Here is a 24,226-nt window from a genome sequence, read left to right as displayed (position 1 = left end):
ATTCTTCAGGCGGTTTCCTCTTCCATTCCTTTCCCCCAGTCTAGAATCATCCACTATTTTACCTTCTCTTCCTTTTCCGACTATCGAATTAGAGTGTCCTATCACAATTACATCTTCATATCCTTGTACTATCTGAATAATTTCCTTTATCCCATCGTACCTTTCTTCAGCTTCCTTATCGTCTGCGAAGCTAATATGCATTTAAGATTGTAATACTATCGAATTCCAGTCCCCTGTCACAGTTAGATTTTCATGTCCCTTAACTATCTGAATAATTTTTTTTGTTTCATCACACATTTCTTCAAGCTCTTTATCATCGGCGGAAATAGTAGGCGTATAAACCTGTACTGCTGTGGCAAGCGTGGGATTCGTGTTTGTCTTCGCTACGACAATGGGTTCACTAAGCTATTCACAGCAGATTACTCGCATTCCGATTTTCTTATTCATGACTTTGTATTTTTAAGTCTGTATTCATCTGACTGGAACTCCTGGTCCTCCTGCCACCGAAATTCACTAATTCCCACAACAAATAACAGCTAATCCATTTCCCTTATTAAGTCTTGTAACCCAACTGCCCGATTAAGGGACACAACGTACTACACTTCGTTCCTTAGAACGCCGGTTTTGTTTCTCCTAATGACGACATCTTCCTGAGTAGTCCCGCACGAATATCCGAATGGGGGACTAGTTAGCCTCCGGAATATTTTACCCAAAAGGATACCGTCATCATTTAATCTTACTGTAGAGCTGCAGCCCTCGGGAAGAATTAGGGCTGTGGTTTTCCCTTGCTTTCAGAAGTTGGCAGTACCAGCACAGCAAAGCTGTTTATTGATGTTAGAAGGCCAGATCACAGATCAGTCAATCATAGAGGCTGTTGGCCCTGAAACTACTGAAAAGGCTGTTGCCCTTCTTCAGCAACCATACATTTGTCTGGCCTCTCAACAGCTACCCCTCCATTGTTGCACCTATGGTACAGCTGTCTCTGTCGCTGAGACACGAAAACCATTCCACGGACGGCAAGGTCGCGACCATTGTTTATTGGGGGGAGGGTGGAAGGCCAAGATAAATAAGACATGCAAAATACCGTCAGACATCAAGCATAACATAAAAATACCAGCTCTAAAGGCAGCATGTGCGGGCAGGTGTCTGTATTATCGAACCATCAGTTAACTAAATCATGGTTATAAATAATGATACGAATTATTTCCAGATGAACAGCAACCGCAGCACTCGCCCTAGAAGTCTTAGATTACTAGCATATTTCATTCCTTGTTAAGTTTTCTGCAGATTCTTCATTATTGCCATATCAAGTTAGGTCTTCCAGATTTGCAGTAACTACAGCTTCTATACAGAGTAAACATTAATAAAACCACCATACTCCAGGGGAGGATTCCTGGTTGGACATTGAGGAAAAAAGGTCCTATAAATATGTGTCCGGAAATGGACAGTGTGCGAGCAAGGACAGCAAATGGTTCCGGAACGCAGTACAGAGCTGCACCGCATCGACGTCACAACAGACGTTCAAAGTGGTCTCCACGGGACGCAGTGCCAGTTCTGGCAAAGAATGCCTCGTCGGTTAACTAAGCTAATGGCAGGAATTCCCTGATTGAAGATGGTCACAGTACTACTTTTGCATTGTGTTTGTTAAGTATGATTGAAAAATGGTGCAAATGGCTCTGAGCACTATTGGACTTAACATCTGTGGTCATCAGTCCCTTAGAACTTAGAACTACTTAAACCTAACTAAGGACAGCACACAACACCCAGTCATCACGAGGCAGAGAAAATCCCTGACCCCGCCGGAAATCGCACCCGGGAACCCGGGCGTGGGAATAAGTATGATTCAAACCACTTGTAAGTAAAGATATCAATACCAACTGGTGAAATTTTATTGTTACTTGCTGAGTGAATGTATCTATAGCATTCTAAGTCGTGCCGACCGTAGTGACCGAGCGGTTCTAGGCGATTCAGTCCGGAACCGCGCGACTGCTACGGTCGCAGGTTCCAATCCTGCCGCGGGCATGGGTGTGTGTGATGTCCTTAGGTTAGTTAGGTTTAAGTAGTTCTAAGTTCTAGGGGACTGATGACCACAGATGTTAAGTCCCATAGTGCTCAGAGCCATTTTAACCATTCTCAGTCGAGTCAGCCTTCTGGAATCCAAACAGTGATCTGCTAAGTAAATTGTTTCTACTAGAATGTGAGACTACTTCTGAATGCACTAATTTTTCTAGTATTTCAGAAAGAGACGTCAGTAACGAAATTTGACGATAATTACTATAATCTTCTTTGTGAGGTTTCTTATAGGGCAGTTTAACAATCGCATGTGGATAAAATTCCTGTTACAATGATGTATTTTTTTTCCAAGAACATAACTTATTAAGTTTGAACAATTTTTCAGAACTCTGAATTTGCATCAGCAGTCTGTGAGCTTTCGTTGCTTAGAATTTTTATAATTCTGCGAATTTCATTGAAGGATGTTAATGCTAGTTAACAACATTGTCCTACGAAGTAAGTACTAGAGGTTTGTTAACACGCTGAGGGATATTTAAACACATTAAGTAGTGCCCATTTAGTTGCTCAGGGACGAAACGCATCACCTCCGGGCACTAAAGGAAAAAAAAACATTCAGTTCTGGTTGAAAATAAGTTTTCGAGCATCAATGGCTGTATTCAAAAAAGAGATGTTCAGTTTCTGTTCTCTAAGTACTTGAGCCATCGCGCTATGGTTTATAACCTCAACTCTTCAACAGGCCTTCAGGGGAGTCGTCATTACCAATTGGAAACAGCATGCTTGCTGTTGCCATTTTCTTAGTACATGCATTCAGACTTTGAATGCTGTTCTTTGAATGAAATCAACGAAGTCGGTGAAGCTTCCCAACAAATGAAAAATGGCTGTGTATTGGGATGTAGCTTATCACCTCAAGTTTGTACATATAGTCGTCGACAAGCCTTTCCTACTTGATACAACCATCTTTGCTATGACTAAGCCATTCTTGCCCAAAAACCTTTTTACCATCAGTGTTAGTCAATAAAAGTTTACACGATGCGGGAAAGCTGAGTAGGATCATTGATCAACCGAAGCTGTGAGCTGGAGCGTCACGTGTGTTCACATGGAGAACACTGCTCTACAAAAGCACGTACCTGTGTTCGAATATCCGTGTCGCATTCAATTTCGTTTCGCCCCACTTCCAACTATAGAATGAGATATCCATGTGACAGATTCACTTCAAGATAAACTTTGTAATCATGTATTAGAAACATTTGTTTGAAGAGATTTTTTATTTTACTTTTTAAGGCTTTACAATAGAAACCTTCTCGATATTTGCACAAAATAAATGTCTAATTACATCAGGGAAATACATACTGCATCATGTGACAGGTGTGTAATAATAAATACGCTATTTATCCAAGGACATGACAACAAATCTCGCTAACTGAGAAACGTTAGCCGTTTATTGGAATTTTTAGACACCTGACAATAAGACAGTGATCAAACCATTATTGCTTTGAAAATGTGGGAGTAAAATAAGAAGACAAACCAAATTGCTCTGTACAAAACAGCAGGGATGCATTGTGATTACGGCTATAACACAATGCAAACAGAAAGTGTTATTTTGTTATTAGTTGAAATTCTTTCGTGGTTGCTGCCGTATTAACATGAGCATCAACATTCAAATACTGCTAGTCAAAAATGTGCCTTGCAGTTTCCCTGTATTTGTAAATACTATATATGACGGAGAGGTGGAAGCACTTGGTGCCAGAAATCCATGCGCTCCTCGTCAAGTGAGCTGTCCAACTTGAGATCAGTGCCTATGTCCAGGTAGTACTGGTCTGACTCCGTGTACGGCTTCCACGTCGTTGTAAGCTGCATTGTCGTAATAGGCGTTGGATCTCTGTAACAGAAGCACAACTTTTGTCACCTAAAAAAGCTATTAGCTTGAGATTTGTCACACATTGACTGAAGTAGGAGTGTGTGGACTTCCCACTTACTCAAACACTACTAGTATATTTCATAGGGTAATTAACTGTTGTAATTGATTGGGATGATGTATTGATCTTCATGAGCGCCAGTGTGAAGGATAATATTCACACAAATATAGGAACACGTAAGCTATTTTTTAGAGCTGAAGTCTAAACAGTTAATTACACGTTTTATGTCAATCACAGCAAGAATCCATATAAACAAATACAGGGTAGTGGGTTACATATAACATCATTCGGCTTCATCAGTGCCATTTCATTTCTCTCGTTTGGACGGAGGTGTTTGTGGGTGCCAGATTACCTGCTGTCTAAAGTTAATGAACATGGAATAATGCGGTAACAGAAAGTAAGGCATTGAGCATACATACACGGACGACAATCGATGTGAAAGTCGTGATCCAGACTTTTAATAAGTACGCCAGGCATTGGTGTCTGGTGGGAAATGTTGAGGATAAGGCAGATTTTATCACGGAGATACTGTTAGTGATAAATACTGAGAGGAAACGATTTGTATAGTACTAAATGACTCATACCACTACAGAGAGACCATATCGCTGACTTTCACAAAAATAAGTGTGGGATAGGAGCACTCAGCTACATTCCATGAAGAAAACGAAACATTATGCGTTTAGCACAACAGCTACTTGTGACTTAGAAGAGTTTAACAGCACGATAAGTGTTTTCAGTTGTTGACAGTTTCTGACCTTCTCTCTGGAGAATACCCATACAGACGTTGTATGTTGTCACCGACAGAGAAATTTTACTTCTCGGCAGTGCCATATTGGACAAAGTTCGGAAACTAGTAAGATACATGAAGAACAGCTCCATTATGTAAATACTAGTATTTCACTTTGTAAGCCCTTGAGGTACGTAATAGCTACTTCACTTATACAGTTATCACAATATCTACTTCCACATCTTCTTCGATAGATATACCAGGAATAAGAGATCTCTATTTCATAAATATGTGTTCATTCTCGAAAGACATCTACATCTTTGTCCTGTGAGTCCTTCCAAAGGTACTATTTATTGCAAATTATATTAAGGTTTATTCGGTTACATTTGAATGTGAATCGTGGGTAGAAGGATGTCTTGATTTCTTTTTATGTGCTATTATTAGTCTAATTTTATTTTTTCGATCTCTAAGGCGTCGGTACTTCATGGGCTGTGGATTTTCACAGGTGCTGTCTGAAAGTCAGCTGTTCGAACTCTCTTGGTACAGATATACAACGGATATTTAGGATCTTTCTTCACTGTTCTGCCATCTGAGACTTCTGAGCATATCTGTTATACTCTGCTGCCAGTCGAAAGAAGTCTGAGACCATTCGCGCTTCCCTTCCTCGAATGCACTGTGTCTGCTCTCAGTTTCGTACTCTGAGTCCGAGAAACATGAGTAAAATTCCAGCACCTACGCCGCAATTATATTTCAAAAAATCTTTCATGGAGGCAAACTGCAGTTTCTCAGAAACCTATAAATATGTCGAAGCCTGTGGAAGTTGCTTCTCGAACAATTAAGCCTACTGATTGCTCCACATCGTATCTCGTACTTCCAAAGCGTTTGTAGGAAATAACTGAGTGATAGGGACTCAGTCGTGTATTCAAAGGCTGCTACGTCTGAAGGAACTGGCATTACGTTGACTACAGCTGCTCTGAAATACATGAAATGCATTCACGGTTGCGAATAAGGACAGTCTTCAACTTTCTTTTCAAATGACGACTGGAACTCGAACTCAGATATTCCGCTTGTCTCTAGCAATCGCCTCAACCACTTCAGCTATCCGCTCACGCTTCATGGCGAAACCCAAACTTCCGTATATCATCGTCCATGTGTCTACAACTTACACTCGTACGCTCATTATGTATATTCCCGTCCGGGAGGCATTTTAATGGAAATTCGCTTGCCCAGTGTCTGCAGATAAATACAATATTGGTTGCAGTGCATGTACGTCCGAAGGAACAATCGCTGCGGTGACTCCAGCTGTCATCAAGAACATGAGAGGTACTTGCAGTTGCGAATAAGGACAACCTGCAGCTGTGCAATGAAATGACGGCACTGGAAACTTGTGTCGGTCTGGGACACTGGAAATCTGTGACGCTACTAGTTTCCTTAACCACTTCGGCTACCCGAGCACGCTTCACAGCCAGACGCAAATATCCATATCTCGTCACCCATGTGTCTACAGTCTACACCCGTGGATTCATTATTTATATTCCCGTACAGGAGCGACATTTTAATTCATAGTCGCTTGATCAGTATCAGAAATGAATGCATGGCAATATCGTATTTCTCCGACAATACAAGACAAGCGACTTTCAATTAAAATGTCTCCCCTGCACGGGAATGTACATAATGAATGTATGGAGGAAACTTGTAGACACATGGACGACGACACATGGAAGCCTGGGCCTGGCCGTAAAGTATGCTCCGGCAGCTGAAGTAGAAGGCGACTGCTCGTGACAAGTGGGAAATTCGGGTTCGAGTTCCGGTTGAGCACAAATTTTCAATGCTATCATTCCATTATACAGCTGAAGGCTGTACATATCCGCAACTGCGAATATAGTTCACCCATCACTACTTGTTCACAGTCTTTGAACCTGCGTGGTATTCTGCCTGTATCAAACCAGATATTACTGCAATGTTTTGGGTAAATATTCTTCGCCGTTACACTCAGCTACATAATGATTAAGATTACAACTATTCGCTAAATCATGACTGAGTAATATGAATAATAATAACGCTATCACACTTATCTGTTAATCACTGTATCTTACTTCTGTGTTTGTAGATTACGCTTCATCCAGAATAGTCTGTTGTATTTCGAAGGCAGTCTGTGCATAGCGCCAGCAACGTCTGATACCGTTCTATATTTATTTATGGATGCGCTTGAAAGGGAGACTTTACTGAAGGGAAGCAAGAATAAAGGTTGCCTATAATGCATTTGTGACGTTCACGCCATAGCCGTACGCTGCTGGCAATGACGTTTGACAATATGAACTAACGATAACTGGCATCTTTGCATACATCACGTTTTGTTTCGCATTGTAACACACGGTGTGCAAAGCCGCCTTGGTGTTGCAGCCGTCCTCCAGTTTGGTAGTCGATTCAGCCAGTTTCCGGCGGCCGGGCGAAAGGGATTCTTTTTTACCTGAAAAGGAAGGGCTAGATTTTCTTTAATCCTTCTAAACGGCTGCTCTTTCATGGAGAGTAATTTCCCCTTTACATCCGTTGAAGAAAGCGCTCTAAGCGTCCTGTTGGACTGTAACATCTCTCAGGGTCGCTGGAGGAAATAGCGGGGGTATGACCACGGACAATTCCTTCTTTTGCTTATCTTTTCTGATTTTCTGAAAGACTTATACAGGACGATCAGAAACAGTCTGAAAGGATGTAAGTGTTGCAGAGTAGGTTATTCTGAGAAATAATTGTTAAGAAAAAAATTCGCTACGTTACGCCGTTTCCGAGTTAATTAGCATTAAAGATAGTCAGTCAGGCCTTCGCGCGCAAATTCAAGCTGCCCGCCAGAATGATTAGAGTCAGTTTTTTTTCATACAGTAGATGATAGCACGCGAGAATGCTCAGTCTTTTCCTCGGGTTCGATCCTTACCATCGCCCCATGTCCAGATTTTGTATCGCTATCTTATTCGGTTTTAGGAAACCAAACGAAAAACAGGTGTTGCGACCCCTCTCTGGCGGTCCCCCTGTACTTGAGCGCGCAACGGCGAGAATGGCTGACTTCAGCGCTAATTAACTCGGAAACAGCGAAGCGTATAGGACTTTTTTCTTTATAATCATTTCTGGTCACGAAAAGTCGGATGTTGGCCTTCAGGGGTGCTAAGAAATGGGCGGAATTTGTGTCTAGAGTAGTTAGGAGTTCGGAGTCTTGGAGTCATTGATCCTTCGTGATCAACGGAACTACGTTTCCGGTATGGAAAACCGACAACATATTCGATACCGTCCATGGGGGTCGATTACCGCTTAGGTTTTTTCTGTTGTTCTCTGTGTGTGTTGCGGAGCAATAAGTTAAGATTCAAATGGCTCTGAGCACTATGGGGCTTAACATCTATGGTCATCAGTCCCCTAGAACTTAGAACTACTTAAACCTAACTAACCTAAGAACATCACACAACACCCAGTCATCACGAGGCAGAGAAAACCCCTGACCCCGCAGGGAATCGAACCCGGGAACCCGGGCGTGGGAAGCGAGAACGCTACCGCACGACCACGAGCTGCGGACCAATAAGTTAAGAGTTCAGAGGAAAAATGCAGCCAGTAGTTAGCTGTATAGTACGGGTTTAGCAAACGAGACAGACTTCCCTAGGGTTAATTCTGGTCAATAAATATCACTGTTTTCTGGGCATATCGGAGAGCGGCGTTTTTGAGTAATTTTAATCCCTCTCGATTCTGAATGGTGTTCTCGTCTGGTTGTGGGGGTAATTATCAACAGCAACTGCTAATAGGCAGGTGAACGTGTTTCACTGAACTGTTAGCAATGAATCTTCCCAATCCATTGGTCGGATCTAGTAATCTTACCTAAAATTAGTTAAGTAGTTAATTAGTTAATTACTGACAGTGGAGTTCGGAGAAGAATAAACCAGTCGCATAGTCAAAGCGAGGCAAGCGACCGTTCTTTATTTGTATTGGATAGCGTGGTTGTGACGTGACGCACGCCACGGAAGCTTCGAGGACGTACTAAAGGGACGATGGTTCAAATGGCGCTGAGCACTATGGGACTCAACTGCTGTGGTCATAAGTCCCCTAGAACTTAGAACTACTTAAACCTAACTAACCTAAGGACAGCACACAACACCCAGCCATCACGAGGCAGAGAAAATCCCTGACCCCGCCGGGAAAAGAACCCGGGAACCCGGGCGTGGGAAGCGAGAACGCTACCGCACGACCACGAGATGCGGGCACTAAAGGGACGTTCCAGTGGTAAATGATGATATCCCATGGATCCTTCGAGATGTGGAAAGGTGTCAGACATGCTTTTTTAGTAGGATACAAGCGACTGTATGAATGGAATGAATTATTTTAAAGCACTTATATGAATTATATGTGGAATAGTTTTGCGAATTACCGAGAACGTAATAGCTCTGAGTTTGGTATTTTTCTCTGAAACTTCGCAAAATTACCTCCAGCATGTTCTGCAAAACGGTTGAAAACGATTGTACCCAGGTATCTGATACCTTTTTATCCAGTGTAATACCCAAGCTGTACTTAGTCCTGGAATTTCTTTCTTGAAACAGTGATCGTTTACAACACCGGTCGATCCGTAATAGCATTCATACAAGACTTCTTTAGTTTAGTTTTTAAGGAAATGGCGCGTTAAGATCCGATGATACATTTAGAGCTATTAATGATGTTATCTCTTGAAGAGAAAACCTTGACTTAGAAATGGCAGGGGAATAGATTCTTTCTGGTAACATTATGTCACTGACAGTACGATACATAAGTGCAACTTACCCATATTTAGCAAAATTTGTCCACATTCCAACCATTCGATCCCTCGTTTTACCTTCATCAGAATCCCGATCCAAATTTTGTTTGCTTAAGGTCGTGCGGAAAAGATATTTCAGGTCTTCTCCATGCGGAACTCCTAGAAGGAATAAAAAAAGAAAGTTGGATTCTATTAATATACCAATGTGCACTCATAAAGAGGTGTATGTAACCTAAAATATACTTAAGTACTACACAATATTTACACATCAGAAACACAGGATGACTTCGTTCATGTACTGTGACTTCCCATCCAGTTAGTTGATATATTCTACACCAATGCTTCTATGTGGAAACTTCTCTGGGTATGTAAGAATGTATGTAGTTAGTAACTGCCCATCGCACTGAAATCGCACTTACACTGAATATATTTTGTGCAGAATTTGTCCCACAACTCGTAAGCACTTTTTAAAACTAATATTCATTGAAATTCAGTTTAGATCACCTGATCATCTTCCAGCATCACAAAATTATTTACCCTAGCCTGCATAGTAACGTTTCTATTGTGCATCAAATAAATTACTAGTCGTTCTGGATCACTGCCTTACTAGTGATCACCACGAAGGTCTTTTCCGAATGCCGCGCTTGACAACCAAAGTGTTCCCGCTGTGAAATGAAATGGCACTCCAGACAATCACTCCTGGTTGTCAGGCCGTATAGAGGGAGACAGACAGGTTGGTATACCACCAATGTCTGGGGCATCTCCAGAAAAGTCTTCTTTGGTCATAGGGGCTCAATGCGAAGCAGGACTTGTCACTGAAAACAAGTCTACTTCAGTCAATGGCATTGCAGGGCGAAGGCGTAGTCTGGAGACGCCTCAGATAGCGGTGGGATACCAACCTGACTGTCTGCCTCTAATGGCTCTGAGCACTACGGGACTTAACTTCTAAGGTCATCAGTACCCTAGAACTTAGAACTACTTAAACCTAACTAACCTAAGGACATCACACACATCCATGCCCGAGGCAGGATTCGAACCTGCGACCGTAGCGGTCCGCTGGCGGTCCCTGCGCAGTGTTGGAGCGTCTATGGAGCTGTCCGATCTCTAGGAGCTTCGTGGTTCACCGACACAGGACGTCAAAGTTGAGTAGTCGCTTCAACTAACTAATCCACATCCATTCATGTAGTGCGGTTCGTTTCGGTGGTTCGCTGTTGGGAGGTTTTCCTGTGAGCAGCACTGAGTGTTTCTATTGCTGAAATTTAGCCGCCATGCGGTGCAGTTAACTATATTTGTTGACTAAAATTCAAGTGCAACAGCGGAATTTTCTGCCTTGTGGCCGTTAGTATTCCGGTTGCCTGCTCTGGTTCAAAATGGCTCTGAGCACTATGCGACTTAACGTCTGAGGTCATCAATCGCCTAGAACTTAGAACTAATTAAACCTAACTAACCTAAGGACATCACACACATCAATGCCCGAGGCAGGATTCGTACCTGCGACCGTAGCGGTCGCTCGGTTCCAGACTGTAGCGCCCAGAACCGCACGCCCACTCCGGCCGGCTGCCTGCTGTGGCCACTAACGTAATTTCAGGTAGCGTCCTTTCTGTTGTCGCTGTCCAACATAGTGTGTAGTTTTGACAGCTAAATACATATTTCATTGTGGATAACCACGTTCGTAATTTTTGTGTTTGAGTTCTCATGTACCGACTGGTGGTAAGCAAGTCGTTTTGTCAGTCGGTCCGTGGCTGTCCCGTGGTTGGGTTCCGACGGATCAAGTGTAGTTGGCCTCACCACCTGTCTCACCTAAGTGAACGAGGGCAGACCGACCTCCCTGGACGCTTCTGAGTGCCGTTTTCATTATTGTCCTCCTCAACGGTGTTCGTCTGTTTATAATCTGTCATAGCCAATGATTTAAGAGATTCTTGCTTTTACTGGATTTTATTTATTTTTGAATTTTGGAAAAGAAATTGTGAGCGTTCAGCCACTTAAATCCTTATTCTAAACCTTTGAAAGGTTATGGTAATTTATTTTAAAATCTTGAAAATTGTTGTGGGCCTCCAGCCGTTTGTATTGTATCTTGTTTATGTCTGTCTATTCACCTTTGCCTTGAGGCTCCCAGCAACGCAATTTTAACTGCATGTTTTTACTACTTGAGAATAACTGCCTTTTTGAAACTCGTAGTTCTAAATGTTCGTATGTGCCGTTTTGGTTTAAAGGTGTTATTAAATTACAATAAATTAAACTTTTAATGATCCTAATCACCTGTTCTGCCCAGCGGGTTTAGCGGGCGTATCACCACCCTGGGTTTACATTTCAGCAAGAGAATGCCCGCAGCTACATGGCGAAAGTATTTATTTCTTGTCTTCAAGGTTGCCAAACCCTACCTTCGGCAGCAAGGTCACTGCATCTCTCCCAAACCGAGAGAGTTTGGAGCATTATGGACAGCGTCTTCCAACCAGTTGGAATTTTGACGATCTAACGCATCATTTGGACAGAATTTGGCATAGTATCCCTCAGGAGGACGCACAACAGCTCTATCAGTCAATGCGAGCCGAATATGGGTTTGATTAAGGGCCATAGGTGGACCAACGCGTTATCGGCTTCCTCAATTTGCCAAGCTCTTTTTCTTGAATAAAGCATCCAATTCTTCTGAAATTGTAATCGTTTGTCTGTAAATGTCTATCACATCTACCGATTTCTGTCCATTCGGAAGATTCCTTCGTTGTGCGTCTCTCTTTTTTTGTATTAGAGTGTAGAAGGATGGAAGCGGATTACTGCTGTGTAAAAAGATTAACTGAGTTTTATTCGAAGCCACAGTACGAATGTTGCCATGCAGTCTATTGTAAATAATTGTCTTATGAAATATAAACAATATTTTCACGAACACCTTTTGGAGGTTTATATATGATTTTGTTGTAAGTATTTAAGACTGACTCAAACTAAACTCAGTGATCTGGCAAGGACATTTGGTTGTTGACATTGGAAACATTCATTCATACTTCCGTTTCTGTTATTTCCTACACAAAACTGATAACTGTGCAAATACAGAACGGCAACGTTGCATTACATGTAATGCTACAGTGAAGAACGCTAGATCGTATAAAACATGGGTCCCTGAATTGTGATCTCGGGTGTGTGAATGGGAATAACTAAGACATTTTTTATCAGTTAAGTTTCGCAGGACATGTGGAAGAGAACTGGTCAGGCACGTACTCAGAAAATGTTACTAGTTAAGTGGTGTGTTTTTCTTCAGTTATAAACTGATAGCATTTCTACATGCGAGTACATTAACGGACAAACACTTTCTACCTCAACTAAATTCATTAATTTTCCGAAAAAAAGACCTGACATAACCTTGTATTATAAGGACCCATTCCAAAATATGTTTGACTTTTGCTGTGACGCTAAAATAGTAGCTGTCAAGCGTTTTTCATTTGAAGATGTATTAGTTGATAACGCCTGCTGATTACTGCTTCGATCACAGGATTCCAAGAAAGCTCATTTTTCCTCTTCTTCAGAGGCTTCTTTTTGCACTCCACTTACTCTTTAATGTTATTTGTGTGTAGTTATAATTTCCGTTTCGACATTTCCATATAGAAAATAAGACAAAAATATTTCGTATGTACACTTTGCCTTCGTACCCACTGGAGTTCTGTGTTCTCCGTAATGGTTCTGATATTAACTCTATCCCCCAAACAGTTTTGTTTCCTGTCGCAAAGCCCAACGTGTTACCTGGACACATAAGGAAAGGATTTAGACTTAGTACAAATTTACAAAGAATTAAAAGCATATTGTATTAGCTACGTATACCACACACTAATAGATTACCAAAACGGTGTCTGGAATGTAGACGGAGGTGAAAAAAAGTGATGGGATAGCGTTATGCCCATATGTAGATGGCGGAAGTATCGTGAATTTAGTTTCAATTTGCGCCATTGATATAAATCAGTGCCCACTGGTAGCTAAAAAAATTTAGTTCGTCTGTGTCTTAAATCGTAATGGCTGCAGGATGAAAATGATATCTGGTAAAGGACACTACCTATAAACAATTAATCTGAAGAGAGTCACTGATTCCTTTAGTGCAGACGCACACCAAGCTCCAACTCTTACGGGAATCGGCGAGATGCTGTGAGTAATGAGGCCAAGGAGCACGGGCGCTATCAGTAATGTGCGGTATCAGTTGAGAATTTGGGTCTGACGGGAGGTGAACTAGGGTAGTCCGTGCGCTTCTGGTGACCACTTTGTCTGGAAGGCGCAGTGCTCAACCCACCTGCCCCAGTGAACCGTGGCCCGTCACAAATTTTTAACTTGCCCCATTCAGTACTCACTGGAAGCTAATGTCTTTCACTCTTTCGTTATATAATCTTCCTTCGCTCTAACACACAACACATAAAAGGAAGTACAGATTGGATATGGGAAACAGGCAAAATCGCCGTGAGCATTGAGGAAATCCTCCCACAGTCGCACCAGAGTGAAGAGAACCGTTTGGCAGAACACGGCGTTCAGCTGCATGACGAAGTCCGTTAAGTGTCTGCAACACGTCCTCGTCCGACAGGAATCGTCAACTCTTCAAGGCCTATTTAACAACCCGAAGGTATGATAATTGCATTGGAAGGGGTCAGGACTACAGCGCGGGTGCTCCCGTGTCCCACTTGAGTTGGCGTAGCTTCTGCGTTGCGACATTTGCAAAATGCGGACGTGCACTATCATGGAACAGCACCGCTACTTGAAGTTTTCGACACACGACTTCTTCATTCCCCGATGAGTGTCTACCGGAGTTTGTTTATCGGCAGCCAAGATAAGAATGACAAAATGGTTCAAATGGCTCGACGAACTATGGGACTTAACATCTGAGGTCATCAGTCCCCTAGAATTAGAACTACTTAAACTTATCTAACCTAAGGACATCACTCACATCCATGCCCGAGGCAGGATTAGAACCTGCGACCGTAGCGGTCACGCGGTTCCGGACTGAATCGCCTAGAACCGCTCGGCCACAGTGGCTGGCATAAGAATAACAGCACGTTGGTCCAGTTGGGACGCATTTGCTAATAACATGGTCATACTCGTAGTTCGTTTTCGCATTTACCGTAGGCACTCGAAAAGTCAAGAATGTCACTCTAATCCCTTGGTGACAGCAGAGTGGAGCTAAATTGCATATACGCTGCAACAACGGCCCAGAGGAAAAATTTTTTGATCGTGCCTTATACTGTATGAACCATCCTTTCATCATCATCGTAGATATCTACATCTACATTTATACTCCGCAAGCCACCCAACGGTGTGTGGCGGAGGACATTTTACGTGCCACTGTCATTACCTCCCTTTCCTGTTCCAGTCGCGTAAGGTTCGCGGGAAGAATGACTGCCGCCAAGCCTCCGTGCGCGCTCGAATCTCTCTAATATTGCATTCGTGATCACCTCGGGAGGTATAAGTAGGGGAAGCAATATATTCGATACCTCATCCAGAAACGCACCCACTCGAAACCTGGACAGCAAGCTACATCGGGATGCAGAGCGCCTCTCTTGCAGAGTCTGCCACTTGAGTTTGTTAAACATCTCCGTAACGCTATCACGGTTACCAAATAAACTTGCGACGAAACGCGCCGCTCTTCTTTGGATCTTCTCTATCTCCTCTGTCAACCCGATCTGGTACGGATACCACACTGATGAGCAATACTCAAGTATAGGTCGAACTAGTGTTTTGTAAGCCACCTCCTTTGTTGATGGACTACATTTTCTAAGGACTCTCCCAATGAATCTCAACCTGGTACCCGCCTTACCAACAATTAATTTTATATGATGATTCCACTTCAAATCGTTCCGCACGCATACTCCCAGATAGTTTACAGAAGTAACTGCTACCAGTGTTTGTTCCGCTATCATATAATCATACAGTAAAGGATTCTTCTTTCTATGTATTCACAATACATTACATTTGTCTATGTTAAGGGTCAGTTGCCCATCCGCTGCATTTCGCTGCAATTTTCTAATGCTGCAACTTATCTGTATACTACAGAATCATCCACGAGAAGCCGCATGGAACTTCAGACACTATCTACTAGGTCATTTATATATATTGTGAAAAGCAATGATCCCATTGCACTCCGCTGTGGCACGCCAGAGGTTACTTTAACGTCTGTAGACGTCTCTCCATTGAGAAGAACATGCTGTGTTCTGTTTGCTAAAAACTCCTCAATCCAGCCACACAGCTGGTCTGATAATCCGTAGGTTCTTACTTTATCAGGCGACAGTGCGGAACTCTATCGAACTTCTTCCGGAAATCAAGGAAAATGGCATCTACCTGGGAGTCTGTATCTAATATTTTCTGGGTCTCATGAACAAATAAAGTGAGTAGTTTCTCACATGATCGCTGTTTCCGGAATCCATGTTGATTCCTACAGAGTAGATTCTGGGTTTCCAGAAATGACATGATACGCGAGCAGAAAACATGTTCTAAAATTCTACAACAGATCGACGTCAGAGATATAGGCCTATAGTTTTGCCGCATTTGCTCGACGACCCTTCTTGAAAACTGGAACTACTTGTGCTCTTTCCCAATCATTTGGAACCTTCCGTTCCTCTAGGGGCTTGCGGTACACGGCTGTTAGAAGGGGGGCAAGTTCTTTCGCGTACTGTGTGTAGAATAGAATTGGTATCCAGTCAGGTCCAGTGGACTTTCCTCTGTTGAGTGATTTCAGTTGCTTTTCTATTCCTTGGACACGTATTTCGATGTCAGCCTTTTTTTCGTTCGTGCGAGGATTTAGAGATGGAACTGCAGTGCGGTCCTCGTCTGTGAAGCAGCTTTGGAAAAAGGTGTTTAATATTTTAGCTTTACGTGTCATTCTCTGTTTCAATGCCATTATCCCAGAGTGTCTGGGTATACTGTTTCGACCCACTTACTGATTTAACGTAAGACCAGAACTTCCTAGGATTTTCTATGAAGTCGGTACATAGAATTTTACTTTCGAATTTACTGAACGCTTCACGCACAGCCCTCCTTAGGTTAACTTTGACATCGTTTAGCTTCTGTTTGTCTGAGAGGTTTTGGCTGCGTTTAAATTTGTAGTGAAGCTCACTTTGCTTTCGCAGTAGTTTCCTAACTTTGTTGTTGAACCACGGTGAGTTTCTCCCGTCCATCGCACTTTTACTCGGCACGTACCTGTCTAAAAGCATTTTACGATTGCCTTGAACTTTTTCCATAAACACTGAACACTGTCGGAACAGAAATTTTCGTTTTGATCTGTTAGGTAGTTTGAAATCTGCCTACTATTACACTTGCTAAACACATAAACTTTCCTCCCTTTTTTTTATATTGCTATTTACTTCCATATTCAGGGATGTTGCAACGGTCTTATGGTCACTGATTCCCTGTTCTGCGCTTAGTCGGAAAGTTCGGGTCTGTTTGTTATCAGTAGGTCCAAGATGTCATCTCCACGAATCGGTTCTCTGTTTAATTGCTCGAGGTAATTTTCGGATAGTGCACTCAGTATAATGTCACTCGATGCTCTGTCCCTACCACCCGTCCTAAACAACTGAGTATCCCAGACTATATCTGGTAAATTGAAATCTTCACCTAAGACTATAACATGCCGAGGAAATTTATATGAAATATATTCCAGATTTTATCTCAGTTGTTCTACCACTAATGCTGCTGAGTCAGGAGGTCGGTAAAGGGAGCCAATTATTAACCTAGCTCGGTTGTTGAGTATAACCTCCACCCATAATATTTCACAGGAACTATCCACTTCTATTTCACTACAGGATAAACTACTACTAACAGCGAGAAACACATCACCACCGGTTGCATGCAATCTATCCTTTCTAAACACTGTCTGTGCCTTTGTAAAAATTTAGGCAGAATATACCTCTACCTTCAGCCAGCTTTCCGTACCTATAACGATTTCAGCGTCGGTGCTTTCTATCAACGCTTGAAGTTCCGGTACTTTACCAACGCAGCTTCGACAGTTTACAATTACAATACCGATTGCTGCTTGGTCGCCGCATGTCCTGACTTTGCCCCGCACATTTTAAGGGTGTTGCCGTTTCTGTACTTGCCCGAGGCCATCTAACCTAAAAAACCGCCCAGTCCATTCCACACAACCCTTGCTACCCGTGTAGCCGCCTGCTGTGTGTAGTGGACTCCTGACCTATCAAGCGGAATCCGAAACTCCACCACCCTATGGCGCAAGTCGAGGAATCTGCAGCCCACACGGTCGCAGAACCGTCTCAGCCTCTGATTAGACCCTCCACTCGGCTCTGTACCAAAGGTCCGCATTAAGTCCTGTCGACGATGCTGCAGATAGTGAGCTCTTCTTTCATCCCGCTAGCGAGACTGGCAGTCTTCACGAAATCAGACAGCAGCCGGAAGCCAGAAAGGATTTCCTCCGATCCATAGCGACACGCATCATTGGTGCCGACAGCTACCACCTGCAGATGGGTGCGCCCTGTACCCTTAAAGGCATCCGGAAGGACCCTTTCCATATCTGGGATGACTCCCCCCGGTATGTACACGGAGTGCACATTGGTTTTCTTCCCCTCCCTTGCAGTAGATAGTAACAACTTGGGGTCAATTTGTATATAATCAATTCACATTAAGCATAGAGCTAGCTTGTCTCAGAAACTATTACTGTCTAAAACTGATACGTTTAACATTGAATCCTTTGTTTATAATTGTTTGTTTACAACGTAAACATCCTGTGGATGTTAGCGTTTAGCTAATTATGCAGACGAAATTTACCTATTTCGTCCATTGTTAACGAATGTGAATCACGTATAAATAATTTGTAATTGGCATTATTTGAAACTTTGTAGCTGATACTACCTGGTTCGTCTGGCACTGCGCTGTTGGGTCCTTTGAATGAGAACCGGTAATATCGAACAGGTTCATGGGATACCTCAGCCATTACCCTAACTACAGTGTCCACTGATTCTTCAAAAAACAGGTCTGATAGTAGCTGAAATTAAAATACACAAATGAGAAAAACACTACACTTGTTTCCTTTATCGTTTATATACTGATGTGTGAGACGACTGATAGAGATATCAAGAGTTATGAAAAGAATTTGATGTGCAACAGAAAGTCACGTAAGAGGCATGCGACCGTATTATAAATCAGAATTTTTTTATTTACCCTTTTCACTCTTGATTTTCCATCTGTCGTGCTCCGACCTTTTTTTTTTACTTACTGAGATACTTAGCATTCATAAATGACGTATATATTGTATATATGACCGTGTAAATCTAATCTAGACTACATTTTTATTATCTTTTTGTTAATATATGCATTTTGCAGTGTTACATGTTCATCTGCACCTTGTCAACATTTTACCTTCGTTCAAATTTTGGTATACACAAACGCTGATGTAAACGGTTTCTGTGTCTTTAAATTTCGCAACACAGTTACATATGCTGATTTATTTATGCTTCTTCCTACTCACTGTAAAAGAAACAAAACAGTATTTATTTCCGTTATAGTACATGTAAGAAATAAACATTGTGAATGTGCACCTTTGCCTCCTGCTTTTCAAACGCTTAGTTTTAGCTATATGTACTCTGTTGTACTAGATTAATACTTGTGAAATGTAATGCATAATGATTTTCAGTTATATGTGTTTATTGTAGTCCTCCTGCTTTGGATATTTGTAACGATAGATTTTATGGTTTTTGTTGTATTATTTCCTTTTAATATCCATTTTTACATGTGCATTTGATCTGTGGAGCTACCTTTTGCTATAACCCACGCCACCAAGTAACCTTCCACGTAACGTCAAGTTAGCTCACTCAGTTTTGTTCTGACATTGGTTACTTGAACATGACGCCATAACGCGTGTATGAAGCCCTCTACCTCGTTTCATTCCTGTTCTTTTAAACTATTGTCAATTTATTAACTGTTAACTAATTTAAATCGGCGTGTTGCACATGACTTTTGTCACCTTATTGCATATATTATGAAGATGAAATTCCTCGCAACGCCTAAATAAAGATGAGTTTCAGAACAGCAAGTGACTAAGTTTTTCTCCTGCTAAGATAACAGTAGTGCGTAAACAAAACAAAAAAATTAAAATGTTATGAATACGTTTCGTGGACATAAGACCGATTAAATTATTATGCGACGTTCTGCAGCTAATGGGCTCGAATGACAGAAATTAAGTTACGCCGGAGACTAATGGCAGTTAATTTTATGGAAATAGTGTAAACGTCGATATAATGTGTAACAAGGCTGGTCCGGGTGACGGATTGAAAAAGCAAGAGTTAAGGTGCATATTACATAATTGGATCACATTTTTACTAATACTGGACGCGTTATTATGTGAATAAATTGTTAAGTCAGAATTAAATAAGTACTTTCAAAACTACTTCGTCTGGCTTCCACAAAAGGGTAAGGTTTACTTTCTCTCACAAACATCCCAAATTAAGTTTACATCAGTTTGTCGTGTGTTTTCAAATAGAATTACTTTTTTTTCATTTGTACTCCGATTAATTTCACTTTCTCTCTTGCGTCAACAACTTTCTCTCAGAATTGCAGCTGCACTCAGTGTCCTAAATTATTTGTTGGACATTTTGAAAATGCTCAGATCTGTGTCTTGCCTCACAGAATCTACCATCTACAGCTCTATTTGGTACCATGAAATCTATCTCCTGGTTCTTGATATATGTCCTGCAGAAAACTTCATTTACCATCTTGTCAGTGCACCCTGTTTTCAACATCCTGCCTCTCAATCGCATCTCTTCTGAAACGCTTGGAGTCTATTTTTTTCTGGTCTTTCCACAGTCCATGATTCACTTCTATACGGTCCTATGATCGAAACATTCGTTTTCAGAAATTTGTTCATCAAATTAACCCCTATATTTGATACAAGAAAAATTACTTTTCCCATTCATGCCCTCTTTGCCTGTGCTAGTCTGATTCTTATGATCACGTTATTTCGCTCATTTAGTGGAATTTTCGTTTCAAGGCAGCAGGATTCCATAACTACATCAAACTCTTTGTCCATAACCTCGATATTACGTTTATCTCTGTTATTTCTGCTGCTCCCTATTACTTTCTCTACCTTTGGTTTACTTTCAATCCTCATTCTGGGAGCGCTGCACTGTTCATTCTTTTCAACAGGTCCTTTTTCTTCCCCTGTTTCCACGATAAAAGCAGTGTCACAGCGAATCATATCCTTTCACCCTGAATTTTAACTTCATTTCTCTACTTTCCCTTTCTTTCCGTCATTATTTCACCAACGTATGAAGAAATCTTGTATCGCTGCCTCGCCCACTTTTTATTCCTGTACGTTCTTGGTCTTACATTCATATTTTTTGCTCTTGTTTCTTATCATAGTGTATAGTACCAGTCTTCCTCTATGGCTTATATCTACTTTACTGAGAATTTCAAACATTTTGCACCATTTTTCGATAATGACCACTTTTTCTAGGTCGTCAGATCCTGTGAAAATGTCTCATTTTCCTTTAAGTTGCAGGTGCAACGTCATAACTGCCTCCTTGATTTCTTTACCTTTCCAGTAGCCAAATTGATTGTCATTTACTAGATTCTCAATCTTCTTTTTCATTCTTCCATATATTATTTTTGTAAGAAACTTAGTTGCCAAGCTTACGGTGTCATCGTTCTTGAATATATTTGCCCTTGATGGTTTCAGGATCGTGTGGCTGATGTTTCTCCTAAAGTTTGCTGGTATGTTTCTAGTGTCATAGAATCTAGACACCAAGAGTTGTTTGTTTACGCAAGGTTTTAGAAACTCTGAAGATATATTATCGTCCTTGCTGCCGTATGTGATCGTAAATCCTCGAATAGTCTGTTAAACTCTGACTGTAATACTGGATCTTCTACATTTTCTAAACAGACTTCCAGTTCGTTCTTCTATTACGTCATCAGACAGTTCCTCGTTGCCTGCTTCACTCGACTCTTTCTGTATGTCCACTCTTTCACCTGCTTTTAGCAGCAGAATTCATTTTGAACTTGTCATATTGACAGCTTTGCTTTTGATTCCAACGAAAGTTGACGTTTCTCTATGCTAAATCTGTCGTCCCTACGATCATTTTTTTCGATTTCTCAACATTTTTCCTGCAAATATTTTACTTTAGCTTTCCTTTGTTTCAAGTTAATATACTTTCTAACCGGCTCATAACGTTATCTTCCTATCTTTCCCTGAATGTTTTTGTATTTCATTCTTTCGTTGATCAACTGAAGTATTTCTTCTATTAGCCAAGATTTATTCGTTACTACCTCCCTTATACCTTCATATGGGCTTTAGAAAGTAAATTACACGTGTCGTCCCACCCTGAGACATTTTCGCAGCATTGTCAAAAAATCGCGTTTTGGGATTCCTGCAGATACAGTGCTGCAGGGATAAGGATAAAGGTGTATCACAGCGTGGGAGGGAAATAGCGTGACAACTGGAAACTACTTCAGAGTTGTAGCAAGCAGGACAGTACGATTCATGTGGGTATACCATCTGAATCGCACATAGACTCACTCTGAAATTATGGCGATAGAGGGACCAAATGCAATGTTGCGTCTAGTTGTAATGAAATGGTACCAACAAATTGACCGGGAGATGCTAATCGGTAAGTCCAGATATTGCGCCATTTGATTTTCGTATTTTCGGCCATCTGTAAGAACATCTTGGGGGGAGGGGGGGGGGAGGGATGGGTGGGAATAGGGGGAAGAGATGTTGACGTTCACACAGAGGTTCTCTAATGACTCCGTTACCAACGCGCTGATTTCTGTTGTCAATCAACTCAATAATTGGTAGAGCATTCCGACTGTTGTGTACAGAGACTTGGTGTCTATAATGGAAAAGTACTGCCATGTCTCTGTGTCACTTTGGATTGTAGGGTAGCATTCAGTAAAAGTTCCTTGACCTGCCTTATTAATGTGTAACTTACTTTTTGAAGTTCTATAGTGTATTTGTCCGTCCAACTTCTGTATGTGTCCTTTTCATATTGCAGAATGTTTTAGCTTAACTGCAGTATCTAAAACCTCACAGAACTTCAAATAGATGAGTTCTTAGTAATTATATAGCTCACTTCTTTACGCGTTCTCTTAAACTTCAGCCAACTATTCATCACTAAATTATGTTGTAAGCCTGTTCCTTTTCCTGTGTTGTCCTTACAATCCAGTATCTGATTTTGCAATTTCTGTCTCACCATGATGTAATCAAGCTGATATCTCCACGTGTTCCAGGTATTTTCCCAGCATACCTCTTCCGCTCTATTTATTTGCTATTACTAACTGCAGAACTCAGTCGTTCCCCTCTCCCATTCTAACAAATGGCTCCTTTACCTTCCACAGCGTTAGTCTCTCAGGATTAGTAGATTTTCTTTTCCATTTACACACTGACTTACCTATTGAGCATCCTCCTTCACTGTCTTTCTCCCCTCATACTCTGCCTGTGATATTGGCATCTATACCTGATCTATTGTTGCTTGAGTTGGTTTGCTATTGATTCTGATAAGTATAATCCTGTCACTAAACCGCTTTCAATGATCCACTCTTTACCTGGCCATCTTATCCATTAGGAATAATATTCCATTTTCCGCTATTGTTAACATTATCCTATATTCATCTGATCTGAAAGCTGCGTCTCTTTTCCGTTCTTTCAATTTCACTTCAATGACGCCTAGACTGAAAATTTTTAGATTTTGTATTTTCTCTACCACATTCAGACTTTAGAAACTCCGCGTCCCTCCTTGTAGAATATTAAGATTTCGTTGGCTATTAAATATTTTCCTCGCACTGGAGGCCATGAACCTCTGCCCGTTGCTCCACCCTCTTTGCAAGGCCGTTGGCAGAATGCGGGTATCTCCTTTTACTGGGCACCTTCCGCCGCCATTGCTGATTATTTTGTTTTTAATTAAGCAGTGTCTGGGACTAATACCTGATTCCAGGACGTTTTGATTGGCATTCAAAAACGCTGTACCTAGGCTACTATTTTATATGGCCAAAGGTTAGTAATCCAGAAGCTTAAAATCGGGTGAAAGGCCGGCCATACATCTAGTTTGGCGAATACGTCTCTAACAACGTAGCTCCAACAATCTTCTCTTCGCCTGCTGCACTTTCTAGTGTCAGAAAGCATACTGTTAGTTGACGTTTATGTGTAACTTCATAACTATAGAAGTTCTGTCAATAACAACGGTACATTGCCAGACGAATACTTGGCTACAATTTCATCCTTGTTCCGATACGGGTAACACGTCGGCACAGACTAATCAGGAATGTTCGTGATATGTGCACGATTTAACGGGTCGATGCAGTATAATTCTACTTTATATGAATGAGGCGATAATACCAGTATGAGTGGTATAGCTCTGAAGCAGGGTGAGGATACTGTAATTGCTGTCTTCTTATGTGGTGTGTGGTCCTTAGCGAATACTGCTTTACATTCAGTGCAGTTATCGAGATTCTAAGGATGATTTTGCCTTTTCTCACTAAGAGCAGTCGTTACTTGATTGGTGTACATGCAAAACGTCTTCCAAGTCAGTTATGACGTTTTTAAAAGGACACTATGACAAATTAATCTTATTATATCAGTTTCTGAATCTCGTCATTGTTATTAATGCTAGCAATATACAAAAGCTTTTCTTTAAATTAACGCATGCCGATTTCTAGGCTCAAGCGTTTCCCATTTCCATCACGAATGCTACAATTTCTTTGACGTCCACTTCTTTAGGAAATTATGTAAACTTACTAACAACAACTCTCAGTAAATATCATGCAACGAAACAAACAATTTAATCAGTAAAGTATTTTCCTTACTGCATGACTGGTTATGCAATGCTACCATACAGCTGCGTGGAAATATTATTC

At 41.4% G+C, this 24,226-nt stretch overlaps 1 protein-coding gene across 1 annotated transcript in view; it reads right to left on the bottom strand.

Moving 5' to 3' along the window:
• Positions 1–3,316: 3,316 nt before the first annotated feature.
• Positions 3,317–24,226, bottom strand: part of LOC126455595 (cholinesterase 1-like) — a 120,944-nt gene continuing 100,034 nt past the window's right edge. Inside the window, exons 9-11 of the mRNA XM_050091351.1 lie at positions 18,236–18,368; positions 9,442–9,574; positions 3,317–3,892 (exon numbers count right to left, since the gene is read on the bottom strand). Of these exons, the coding sequence (XP_049947308.1) occupies positions 3,724–3,892; positions 9,442–9,574; positions 18,236–18,368 (435 nt within the window). The 3' untranslated portion in view covers positions 3,317–3,723. The remainder of the gene's footprint in view (positions 3,893–9,441; positions 9,575–18,235; positions 18,369–24,226) is intronic.

The sequence above is a fragment of the Schistocerca serialis genome, chromosome 2 (assembly GCF_023864345.2).
Source record: "Schistocerca serialis cubense isolate TAMUIC-IGC-003099 chromosome 2, iqSchSeri2.2, whole genome shotgun sequence".
Taxonomy (NCBI): Eukaryota; Metazoa; Arthropoda; class Insecta; order Orthoptera; family Acrididae; genus Schistocerca; species Schistocerca serialis.
This window is presented reverse-complemented; position numbering and strand designations above follow the sequence as displayed.